This window comes from Meriones unguiculatus, chromosome 11 (genome assembly GCF_030254825.1).
Source record: "Meriones unguiculatus strain TT.TT164.6M chromosome 11, Bangor_MerUng_6.1, whole genome shotgun sequence".
NCBI classification, from domain to species: domain Eukaryota; kingdom Metazoa; phylum Chordata; class Mammalia; order Rodentia; family Muridae; genus Meriones; species Meriones unguiculatus.
Genome location: NC_083359.1, coordinates 9,027,961 through 9,040,690, shown reverse-complemented (window position 1 = coordinate 9,040,690; position 12,730 = coordinate 9,027,961). Strand labels below are relative to the sequence as shown.

Below are 12,730 nucleotides of genomic sequence, written 5' to 3'. Positions count from 1 at the left end.
AGTAAATATTACTGTAAACAGGAATTTGTCTACCTTTATTGCTTTTTTCCCCCCCAACCTAAAATCTAGTAAATGCTCAACAAAAATCCATATGGATTATTTAGGTAGAAATACAGTCTAGTATAAGGGAGAGGAAAAAATGATATGGACTACTAAGGAAAACCAACAGTGAGGTCCTGTAAGTTAGACCACACCCAACAGGAATGGGGTGTGTGCATAACAAAGGGGAGGAGGAAAACGCAGAAAAGAGAAACATGGGCCCGGAAGACAGCTTAGTTGGCAAAGTATCCCCAGACCCACAGAAAGCAGCTGATTTTGACAGCACAATCCTGAGAAGGCAGAGAGAGGGAAATTCCTAGGGTCCTGGCCTAACCAGGAAGCTCCTGGCCTAACCAGGAAGCTCCTGGCCAGCGAAACAAAGGCTGACAGCACCTACTGAACAACAGTTAACAGTCCTCTGGCCTCCACATGCATACACATCATGTGTGCATTCACAAACACAAACACACATGTGCAAAGATAAATAACAGACTCAAGAAACTGCCCAAAGAAGTGATACTCGAGGCATTACCATGCATGAGTGTTATGCACCATGGAAGGAAAGAGGAATGGGGACAAGGAGGCAGCCTGGGGAAGAAACAATCAAATGGCTTGGAATAAAACCAAAGAAAAGGAAATAAACAGAAATTTATTGTAGAGAATACAATTATGTCCTCCAAAATGATGGGGAAACTTCTAGAAGAACTGTAACTGAACTTTAAAAAAAAAGAAATGCTAGAGGAATGGGGAAAGGATTGTCTAAAAAGAGTTTAAACTGTGGTCAGGATGTACTGAAAACCAAACATTAATTAAAACAAACACACACAAAAATACTGGAATCACCAGTATAAAGTCTTCACAGGTACACATACACACACACACACACACAAATCTCCGCTAGATCGGGGTGATTTAACCAATATTTAAGTTCTGCAACACACTCATCGACAAAATAATTATAATTTTTAGCCATTGCAGAGTTCAGAAATAGTACAACGTGCTCAGATCTTATCAAAACCAGGTAAGGACAGATAAGAAAAAACAGTAGATGCTAGGAAGATGGTGCACTAGGTAAAAGCACCTGCCTGATGACCTACACGCTATACACAAGTCATGTCGAAGAGGAAGTAGAGAAACAAGTCAACAACGCTGTCCTATGACTTCCATGCCCACTGAGGCATGTGTACACTCATAATTCTGAACAAATATGAACACACACAAAATTTTTTGTTTATTTGTTCGTTTGTTCCAGAAAGGGTTTCTCTGTGTAGCCCTGGCTGTCCTGGAACTCACTCTATAGACCAGGCTGGCCTCAAACTCACAAAGATCAACCTGCCCCTGCTTCCCCAGGGACTAAAGGCATGTGCCGCCACCCCCCGGCTCACAAAGATTTTTTTTTTTTTACAGAAAAGAACAGTATAAACTAGCTGGGTGCAGTGGTTCACCCTTCAGTTCCACCACTCACAAGACAAAGGCAGGAAGAGTACACTGAGCTCCAAGTCACTCTAAGACTCCCTTTGGGGATCAAGCAACCTTTTCAACAGAAACATATCAGATATCAGATATCCAGCTCATCAGATATTAGAACTCATAACGGCAAAGTTACAGTTATGAAATAGCAACAAAAATAATTTTATGGTTGGGGTCACCACAATATGAGGAACTGTGTTAAAGGATTAGGAAGGGTCAAAGAAACTTACATTCCCCTGCTTTAACTGTTGTCCTGGAGTACCACCTGTCTGCTAATCTCGGCCTAGTCCTGAAAGCTTCTAGTCTCCATACCATCTAACCTAGGCCTAGAATGTTTTCAGCCTCTGAGACTTACCTCTTAGTAAGCTCACCCTTTCATGTTCTTACTGAGCTCCTTCAACTTAGCTCTTCAGGCTCAAATTCTTCTCCTACCTGACTTATTCAGTCTGGCCTTTCTCTTGGCCTCTGAATTGCTCTGCTTGGCATCAAACTAACTCCAGCAATCTTTTCTAATCTTCTGGCTCCTTCTCATTCTTTGGCTCGTTCTGTCTCAACTGTGTCTAGCTTGTTCTCTCTCTGTAACTTCTCTCTCTATTACTGTCCCAGTAAAATTGTCCTGCTCTGCACTGCCCCCTAAATAGCTTCCCTTTCCTATTCTGTCAAATTTTCTCTGATTTGCCATTTTTTCTGTCACTCAATCAAGACATCACTTTCAAACATGGGTGTTTCCTTCCACAAACTAACTTTATTCTCATTGTTTGGGATTAAAGGCATGTACCACCATGCCTGAACCTAAGCTTTTCTTTACAAGAAATTTGTTCTATACCAAGCTGGCCTTGAACTCATATCTGCTTGCTTCTGTCTCCTGGATTAAAGGCGTGTTTGTACTCTAACTGAATCACACAGACCTAGAAGGTCTTCAGATGTGATCTCTTGCCAGAGCAGCCATATTCTGAATTAAAACTCCTCTACAAGGTTGAGAATGACTAGTCCAGAACACTGGAGTTCAAAGTCTTCCTGGGTTACATAACATGACCCTGTCTCAAACAAACAAAAATATTACAACCTGATCTCTTTCACAAATTTAAATCCAAAAATAATGTTAAACTAGTAATTTACTAAAACAAAATAGATGAAGCACAAATAAAGCTAAACCTACAGGAACAGAGGCATTTAAAACCAGCATTAAAACTAAGAGATGAAAAGGAGGAAAGCTACATGACTAGCAAACAAATGTAAAACAGGCATTCCTTGGTGAATAAAACTCAACATGACTTTATTATTAAAATATTTGCAGGCAAGCATAATAGCTCACACCTAAAATCCCAACATTGAAGAGGATGAGACAATAAATACCAGGAGTTGAAGCCAGCATGGGCTACTGAGAAAGATTCTGTTTAAATGAAAATAAAGACCTTTACATGTTAGAAAAATACAGGACTTTGCAACCTAATGACAAATTTCTACCAAAAAAAAAGAGCATAAAACAATAAAGAAACAGGAATAAAAACTTTTAAACCTGTATTTATATGCTGCTCTGTTCACATATAGCACACTCCATGTGTGGAAGTCAGAGGACAACATGCAGAAGTCAGCTCTTTTTTTTCTGCTGTGTGTGTGTGTGTGTGTGTGTAGAGGTGAAGGGGTTCAAGACAGGATTTCTCAATGTAGTCCTGGCTGTCTTGGGACTAGCTCTGCAGACCAGGCTGGCCTTGAACTCACCAAGATCCACCAGCCTCTGCCTCCCAAGTGCTGGAATTAAAGGTGAGAGCACTGCGACTCCTATAGCGCCTCGCCTGTGTCATCAGCTCTTCTTCCAAAGACTACACCCAGCCCAAACTCTTCAACTTATTATGTATAAAACAAAAATACAATTTTGATTTATACTTTGAGAATGACACAAATAAATGCCCACAAAATTAAATAGAGAAACAGTTTAAGATATTACCATAAATTGCCTTATTCATATGTAACCGCCCCCAAAAAACCAGGAGCATGTTCATAAAATAGTACTAAAGTGTTAAAACAATAAAATTTATAGGAGAAAAAAATACTAAATTTTGTAATTTCCAATTAAGCAAAGGTTCTTAGCTAAGACAACAAAACTACAAATGATTTTAAAAGTAAATAAATTATACCTACAAAATTATAAAACCTTTGGGTATATGCCTAGAAGTGGTACCCAGGGTAAGATGATCAACCCTCACTTAGAAAGACAAAGGGGAGGTGCATTGGACATCTAGGCATATACCCAAAAGTCGTTCAAGTACACAACAAGGACAATTGCTCAACCATGTTTGTAGCAGCTTTATTTGTAATAGCCAGAACCTGGCAACAACCCAGATGTCCCTCAATGGAGGAATGGATACAGAAATTGTGGTATTTTTACACAATGGAATACTACTCAGCAATCAAAACCAAGGAAATCATGAAATTTGCAGGCAAATAGTGGGATCTAGAAAAGATCATTCTGAGTGAGCTATCCCAGAAGGAGAAAGACACACATGGTATATACTCACTCATATAGTCCTATAAGATATGATAAACGTAATGTAATCTATACACCTAAAGAAGATAAACAAGAAAGAGGACTCAGTGATATTCTAAATGCTAATTAGAAGAAATTTCTCAAACAGTTCTGCTGCTTTCATATGCTTCATTCGTAACAGAAAAGGCAGCATGGAGTGACACAGGCAGGAAATGTTCAGGGATTTAGGACTGCAAACTGCAATATTTGAGAGCATTGTCCTGCATGCTTTGTATACACTGAAGGGAAAACTCTGATAAATTCTGGAGCTTGTATGTTTCTTGAAAAGCTTACACTGTACTCCTTCCACTGAGTTAACTTCATCTTTCTTTCATTTTGCTCGTTATTAATGATATGATACTACTTATAACACACAAAAAAATTATAAAACCTTGATACATCAAAGGATATTTACTAACAAAAAGAAAAGACAAAACACAGATTGAGAAAATATGTACAAGACAGCTGATGACAATATATTACACACTATATGTCTTAAAAACTTACATCGATTAAACGGGGAGATGCTTACAGATAAAGAACTAGCTGTAAAAGCATGGAACTCGAGACTAGATCATCATAACCCACAGAAAACCAGCATCTTCCTATAATCAGTGTGCTGCTGGGGTCGGGCTGGGAGGTGATACAGATACCAGAGCTCACTGGCAAAAAAGTCTTCCAAATTGGTTCTTTAAAATTCCTTTTAAAAAAAGGAAAGAAAGAGAGAAAAACAGAAAGAGAGAGAAGAGAAAGAAAGAAAGAAAGAAAGAAAGAAAGAAAGAAAGAAAGAAAGAAAGAAAGAAAGAAAGAAAGAAAGAGAAAAGGAAAAAAGAATCCCTTTTTCAAAAAAATAAAAGGAAGGACTGGAAGTGCCTCAGTACTTAAGACCATCTGCTGCTCTTCCGAAAGACCTAGGCTCACAATAACCCATGACTCCAATTACAGGAATCTGATCCCCTCTTCTGGCCTCCACAGTAACTAGCTATGCACATGGTACAGACAGAAATAAATACAAGCAGAACATTCACACACATAAAATAATGATTTTTTTTGAATGTCACAAGTATAAAATAAAAATAAATAAATTTTGAAAAAATATGGTGGAGATAATAGAGGAAAACACCTCTGGCTTACATGTGCATACATGGACAAGAAAACTGCATATATACACTGACTGTAAGCACACAGAAATAACAAAATTCTTAAAACTCAACAAAAGACAAAAAATATGAATAGATATTTATCCAAAAATATGCATAAATATCCAGTAAGCACATGCAAAGACACTCAATATTATTATTAAGGAGCATATTATTAAGAAAATGCAAGACAAAATCACAGCATGACACTAATTCATATCTACTAAATTGACAATTTAAAAAAATAAAAGTTAGATGTGGTGTTACATTCCTGTAATCTCGATACAATAGCACTCTATAATCTGAGGGAGGAGAATAAGAGTTCAATGCCAGGCTGTGCCACACAGAGAACCCTTCTATCACCTATGTCATATAGGGAGAAGAGAGGGTGGAAACAGGGAGACATCTAATGCTGGCAAAGAAATAGAACAAGTAAAACCCTCATAAGTAACAAGCAGTTGCACGGTTCCTAACAATTCTTAAACATGGTTTTGCCACATGACCCAACAAGTCTACTTCTAGGTATATCCAAGAAGACTGAAAAAAAAAAATCCACATAAAAACTGGTACATGAATATGACAGCATAATTTGAAAATGAAAAAGGAGCCATGGGGGGGGGGAGTAGCCATGGAGAAAACTGGCTAACTGCAGTTTTTGTTTCTTACTTACATTTTTAAATAATGAAGTTTAAAATAAAAACAAAATGTAAATACATATGGGGCTGGATAGATAATTTCTTCTACAGGACCCGAGTCCGGTTCCTATCATCCAGTGAGAAAGTCTATAACCACCTCTAACTCTAGCCCCAACGAATCTGACACTTTTTCTGGCCTCTGAGGGCACCCACATGCATATATATAAATAAAAAATAAACCTTTGAAAAAGATAGATACAACCCAAATACTTATCAATTAATGAAGAGATTAATAAAATAAGGTATGGCTCTACAATAGAATCAATTTAGTAGATAACAATTTTTAAATGTTGATACAAATACACCATAGGCAATTCTTGAAAATATGTCACAGGATTCTACCTAACTAAATGGGGTAATTCACACAAATGGGAACAGACAAGTGGATTCCAGGAGACAGGAAGTGGCAGAAACAGGGACTAAAAATGAACTCTGGTTTCTTTTAGAAGAGACAAAAATGCTCTGATTTTACAGTGGTGATAACCTGCAAAATTGTATGACTATATGACAAGTATTTAATTGCACACTTTGAAAGAATGCTGTGGTGTGAATTACATCTCAATTTCAAAAGGTGCTTCACTGATCCAGTTTTCATAGAACGCATCTACAGGCCCAACTACCCAGGAAATGAAGCAGGGGGATCATGTGAACCTTTCAAGTTTAGTATTAACCTAACAAAATTTATTGTCAACCTAGGCAACATAATCAATGAGAACTTAAATCAAAAACAGAAACAAAAAGTCGAACAACCTCCTCAAATAAAACAATCGACGCATACGTAAAGAATATGGCAAACCACAGCATGAAAACACGCTCAGTCTCATTCCTAGTCAAAATCATGCAAAGTAATTAAAACCCCAGTAAAAACATCCAGAATAAGAAAATCTATCAGTAAAGAAAAGAATATACACAAACTGGTAAGCCTCTGTGCTGCCAGTGGGAATATAAAATCACCATTTTAGCAACCTTAATAATCATCTAAAACACACAAACACCATAGAGCAGTGGGTCTCAATCTACAGATCACAAGCACTTTGAGTGTCAAAAAACCCTTTGACAGGGTGGCCTAAGGCCATCAGAAACCCAGGTATTTACATTACATTTATAACACAGCAAAATACAGTTACTACAGTGGCAACAAAAATAATTTTATGGCTGGAGTCACTACAAGAGGAACTGTATGAAAGGGTTGCAGCATTACAAAAGTTGAGAACCGCTGCCATCTAGTATAGTATAGCAGGAAAAAAAGGAATGAAACTGAAGAAACAAACAGCAACACAGAGGAACAGAACATAGAGCACATGAAAAAGGCCTGGGTGCTTTTCTAGAACACAGACTACAGTAAGCAGGGAGTACAGCACTTACTTGTTTCTTTTTCAGTTTAAGGATCTGCTGTTCTACTTTTGCAATCTCTCGGTCTACCCGATCCATACTCTGTATTAACTCCTCCTTTGAAAGCTTTGAAGGTGAAGCATTTTGATCATCTCCACATGGTTGCCCAGCCAGTGGAGAGGATGGAGCTTCATGTTTGCCTCCAAATGCTGAATCCTTTAGAAGAAAAATCATAAACAATTTGTTTCTCACTAACAGCCAATGTTAAAATTAAGAGTGTCTTAACAGAAAACACAAACTTAAAAACACAGCTGAGTCTGTCTCTGTCTCTCCCAGCATACAAACAGCCTTTACTGGTTACAGTGATAAATGAAGATAGCAAGGAATATGTCAACTACCACTCCTGTGACATAAACAGACACCATCCCTGCCCTTCAACAGCAGTGTGCTATTTCTCTAACAGTAATCAGTTTTCATAGCCACACATACTTGCAAATATATATAAAACAAAACACACAGATGTTTATACTACTTTTATACTTTAGATATATTTTATACTTTAGATATATTATTCTTCTTGTAAAATTGTGTGTGTCCCCGTCTGCCCACATTACCATTACTAAGTCAAAGAGTTTGTATCAAAATTTTTTCTGGGTCCCAAGGCTATAACTCAGTAACAGAGTGTATGTTCAGTAGACAGTGATCAGCTTACATCCTTGTATTAGAAGAGCCTGCCTGCTACTTAAAATAAGAATGAGATTTCTAAGCCCAGACATGGTGGTGCACGCCTTTAATCCAAGCACTCAGGGAGGCAGAGGCAGGCAGATTGCCCGATGCCAGCCTGGTCTAACAAAGTGCGTCCAGAACAGTCATGGCTACACAGAGAAACCCTGTTTAAAAAAAACTAAAAAAAAAAAAAAAAAAAAAATTACTTTTCCTTTTTGTGGAAAAGGGACATATATATCTGTATTATGTCTCCACATTTTTAATTATAGTCTTGGAGTTTACTTTAAAAAATTACGAAGAAAGTAAAAATACAAAGGAAAAAGGAGAACAGGGTAAATGAACCATGGAAGAAGTTAGGGATCCTTCACTTTTCATTCCAACTCAGAAGACATGACCTAAGATTACTGAAGTTTATACTAGCATGTTTTCTCAACTATAAAATAAAATTAACACATACACAATGATTAGCATACCATATTTTAAGTAATGAGTTGAATAAAATTAATGAGTCTCCTTTCTATAGCTATAAGTTATATACGGAATAATTTACTCAGTGTCAAAAGATGCTATATTTAAATTTTGTTCCTTTTAAAGTTGTTCTTGTAAACCCCAAACACTGTCACACTAATATTCCACACACTGTGGTAGATCAAAAGCTCCCAGAGGCTCACCTAAGCACTAACTGATCACAGAGAGTTTGTGCCCGATCAATATATGATCCCTACAGTTTATATAAAAAGAGAAAAAACACAAGGACACCCATTTATCCTTCATGCAGATTCACTGGTTCTTTGTCATACTTGCTTTTTCATTATACACACACAGTTTTGTTTCATTTCTGGCTGAACTACCTGAAGATAAACTATACATATATTTCCTGACTTTTAAAATCATTTTTTAAATATAAATACTCAAAGTATGCAAGGGTCATGACCCCATGGGGTTGTGTAATTAAATGGAGAATCATGAAAAATGTGTTAATAATGAAAGCTGCTGAATGAGCAGTAACTAAGAATTAATCCAATGCTTAATGAACTAAGCTCTCTGGCAGTGCTTGCCATACTGCACCTCACAGCTTTACTCCAGCTGGCTTATGAACATACATGTGCACTCTGTACTCCCGAGGCCATCCTAGAAAAGAGCACTATTATGTGCTAAGGCTAACAGATGGCTCAATGGGCAAAACATTTGCTATGCAAAAGTGACGACAAAAATTCAGATTGCCAGCACACATGTAGCCTACCTAAAACCACAATGTTGAGGAAGAAAGCAGAAACAGGATTTGCCAGGGCAAATGGGCTAGGTAGACTAGCTGAATGGGTGAGTTAGTCAGAGATCCCACCTCCACAAGTAAAGTGAAGAGCTCTCAAGAAGGGCACCCAACAACAGCTTCTGGCCTTCACATCACATGCAAAAACATATACATGCATGCACACACTACATACACATATTTTTTTAAAAAGCTACTGTGTAAGTTGCAACGTTTTTTACTATACTCAGTTTTCTGATCATACAGAAACAAAATGGTTTAATTATGGAAATAAAAACTAAATATTTCCATCCTATCATTACTTGACATGTATCAAATTAATATATCTTTAGATTGTGCTGCAATGTTTGGTTTTAGATATTACAGGCTGAGTTGCTGACTTGAGTTTCAGAAGAAATCATTAACTGATGGCTCATGCCCCTAATCCTAGCACTGGGAAAGTTATAGTGGGAGGATTAGGAGTTCAAGGCCAGTCTTGCCTGATACCAAATTTAAGGCCAGCCTGGACTGTAAGATCTTGTCTTAGAAAAGAAGAATCATGGGGCTGGAGAGATGGCTCAGAGGTTAAGAGCAGTGGCTATACATCCAAAGGTCCTGAGTTCAATTCCCAGCAACCACATGGTGGCTCATAACCATCTATAATGAGATTTGGTGTCCTCTTCTGGCCTGCAGGCATACATGTAGGCAGAATACTGTATAAATAATAAAGAAAATATATTTAAAAAAAAAAGAAGAATCACTAAACAAATTCTGACTTGGGATTAATTCAAAATTTCCAACAACTTTTGAAATAGCCCTAACCATCCTTTTGACATTTGTACAAATCAGCATTTGCAGCACTGACAATTATAAAACCAAAAGACCAACATACCCCAAGAAAAACTTGAACATCAAGCATTCAACCACAATTTACTTCTTTGTGCAAAAATAAACAAGTAACAGAATGTGGTGGCGTACATCTATAATCCTTGCACATTGGAGGCAAAGGCAGGAGGATTACTACAACAGAGCAGCCTGGACTAGCATAGTAAGTAACAGAAATGAAGACAAGGCCAGAGAGATGACTCAGCAGGTAACAGCACTTATTACAAAAGACGACACACACACAAACACATACAAATGCACACACATGCGAAATAAGAATGACTACAGAGGCTGGAGAGATCGTTCAGCAGTTAAGAGCAGTGGAAGCTATTCCAGAGGACGCAGGTTCAATTCCCAGCACCCACATGGCAGCTCACAACTATCTGTAACTCCAGTTCCAGAGGATCTGACACCTTCACTCAGACATATGTACAATCAAAAGACCAATGTTCATAAAATAAAAATAAACAATTTAAAAATTTTAAAGACAAAATGATATTGAGAAACCATTAATATATTTTAGTAAAGATTATAAGGGTAGAAATGTAGCTCAGTAAGGCCCTCAAAAAAAAAAGGCTAATGCTGAACTATTGAAAAGTTTCTTAAATTGTTTATTCTAAAATAAATATCCACTCATGCTAAACATCTGCTAATGTACAAATTTAATGAGATATAAAACAAATAATAAAAACTATAAATACAGCAATATAACAAGACCATAAGAGAAACACACATTCACAAAAGATAATAAACACAAGAAAAAAATTATTTGATCTCAAAAAAGCTGTGGTTAAGTTAATGCATTATTCAAAATGTCATAAACACATTTAATATTTAAAGCAGATAAGTAATGGTGATTTCATTATAATTAATAAAGTTGCTAAGATTTTGCTTTTGTGTGTGTGTATGTGTGTGTGTGTGTGATTTGAGATTGGGTTTCTCTGTGTAGTCTTGGCTGTCCTGAACTCACTTTGTAGACCAGCCTAGCCTCAAACTCACAGAAATTCGCCTGCTTCTCCTTCCTGGTGCCAGGATTACAGGCATGAGCCACCATGCCCAGCAAAAGTTGCTAATATTTTAAGTGTTCATGACACAAAAATAATTCTAAGTCGCTAAAGCGATGGATATGCTAGACTATGCTGGACAGGGTTGCGCACACCTTTAGTGCCAAGCACTCAGAAGGCAGAGGCAGGAGGATCTCTGTGAGTTCCACGCCAGCCTGGTCTACAAGGTGAGCTCAAAACAGGCAGGGCTACACAGAGAGACCCCGTCTTGAAAGAAGGAAAAAAAAAAAAGCAATGCATGTCAATGATTTGATTTACTCATTCCACAATATACACTGGGTGCCACACTAGACTACAACTACAATCAGCTTTAGCTAAGAGCTAAGAACAGGAGGCTGTCATCCACAGTTGCAAATTACAGAACATTGTGTCCTTTGTAATCTCTTTTTCTTTTCTTTAAAAATTAACAACAAAAAACAGGGTCTCATGTATCCCAGACATGTCAAGGATAAGTATGCATACCACTATGCCTGATGTATACAGTGCTGGGGAACTGAACCCAAAGCTTAGGTGGTAATAGTTATATAACTCTAAAACCATTTTTCTCTGTAGAAAAATTATAAATCATTAAACCTTGGATAAAACTTTACCCGATGTACCTATGTATCCTACATTAATAACTTCAAAAGTATTTTTAAATTTTGACAAAACTTTCCAGTATAGTGGAATACTGGGAATTCAGAGGCAACAGGGTTTCTGGTGAGCCAGCTTGATCTACACAGTGAAGCGCCAGGTGGAAGCAGAGAACCGACTCCCGAAAGTTGTCATCTGACCCCCACATGCATGCCATGTGCATAAGCCCTCCCTGGCCCCACACAAATAAATGTGACAAAATCGAGTCTTCAGTACCTCTGACCATGTTTTAAAGTATAGCAAAGCAGCACAAAAATTAGTAAAGAGAGGTTTCTTCATTGAACTCTTCAAACTGTTTTCACTTACCAAATGTACCAACTTTGAAATCTGGAGCACTGAGTCTGTGGTTTGTAGTTTTGCTTAACATTTTACTTCCATAGCATTAACCTTTAGAGGCTGCTGTAATGTGAGCTTTTCTTTTAGGCACTACTCTTCCTGAAATATAGTTACATTAACATTATAGACCTAAGCTCCACAGAGCAAGGAAACAAACATTTACCTTCTTAGCATCTGCAGACGACCTCAACCCTTCTGGCAGCGTATGAACTAAAGGTAAAACTGCAGCACTAACACGCTGGAAGTGGGCATCAGAAACTGGCTCCAGGCGTGGCCGCTTGGACTCCAAGGAATCATGATCCACAGGTGAGGGGCCTGAGTGAAACTGTTCATATCCAGTTCTTCTTTCTTGAGGCCTAATACATACCAAAGGAGAAAAAAAAGACAAATCAAAAAAACTTGAAAACTGTTAAGTGACGTATTAAACCGTTGCAGAGGCAGGCAGATTTCTGTGAGTTCAAAGCCAGCCTGGTCTACAGAGCTAGTTCTAGGACAGCCAGGCTAGACAGAAACAACCCTGTGTTGAAAAATCAAAACGGGGAAAAAAAGGATTAAAAAAAAAAAAAGCAATAAGAGCATGAATATCCAAAGCTAAAGTAACCAAGTGATTCCCCTTCTGCTAAGCAGCCAGAAGT

The 12,730-nt window shown here is 37.7% G+C and overlaps 1 protein-coding gene across 29 annotated transcripts in view; it reads right to left on the bottom strand.

Moving 5' to 3' along the window:
- Positions 1-12,730, bottom strand: part of Ncor1 (nuclear receptor corepressor 1) — a 148,808-nt gene that overhangs the window by 102,888 nt on the left and 33,190 nt on the right. For all 29 annotated transcript variants that reach the window (XM_060363530.1, XM_060363528.1, XM_060363547.1 and 26 more), the window contains exons 4-5: positions 12,259-12,451; positions 7,236-7,418 (exon numbers count right to left, since the gene is read on the bottom strand). In XM_060363530.1, the coding sequence (XP_060219513.1) occupies positions 7,236-7,418; positions 12,259-12,451 (376 nt within the window). The remainder of the gene's footprint in view (positions 1-7,235; positions 7,419-12,258; positions 12,452-12,730) is intronic.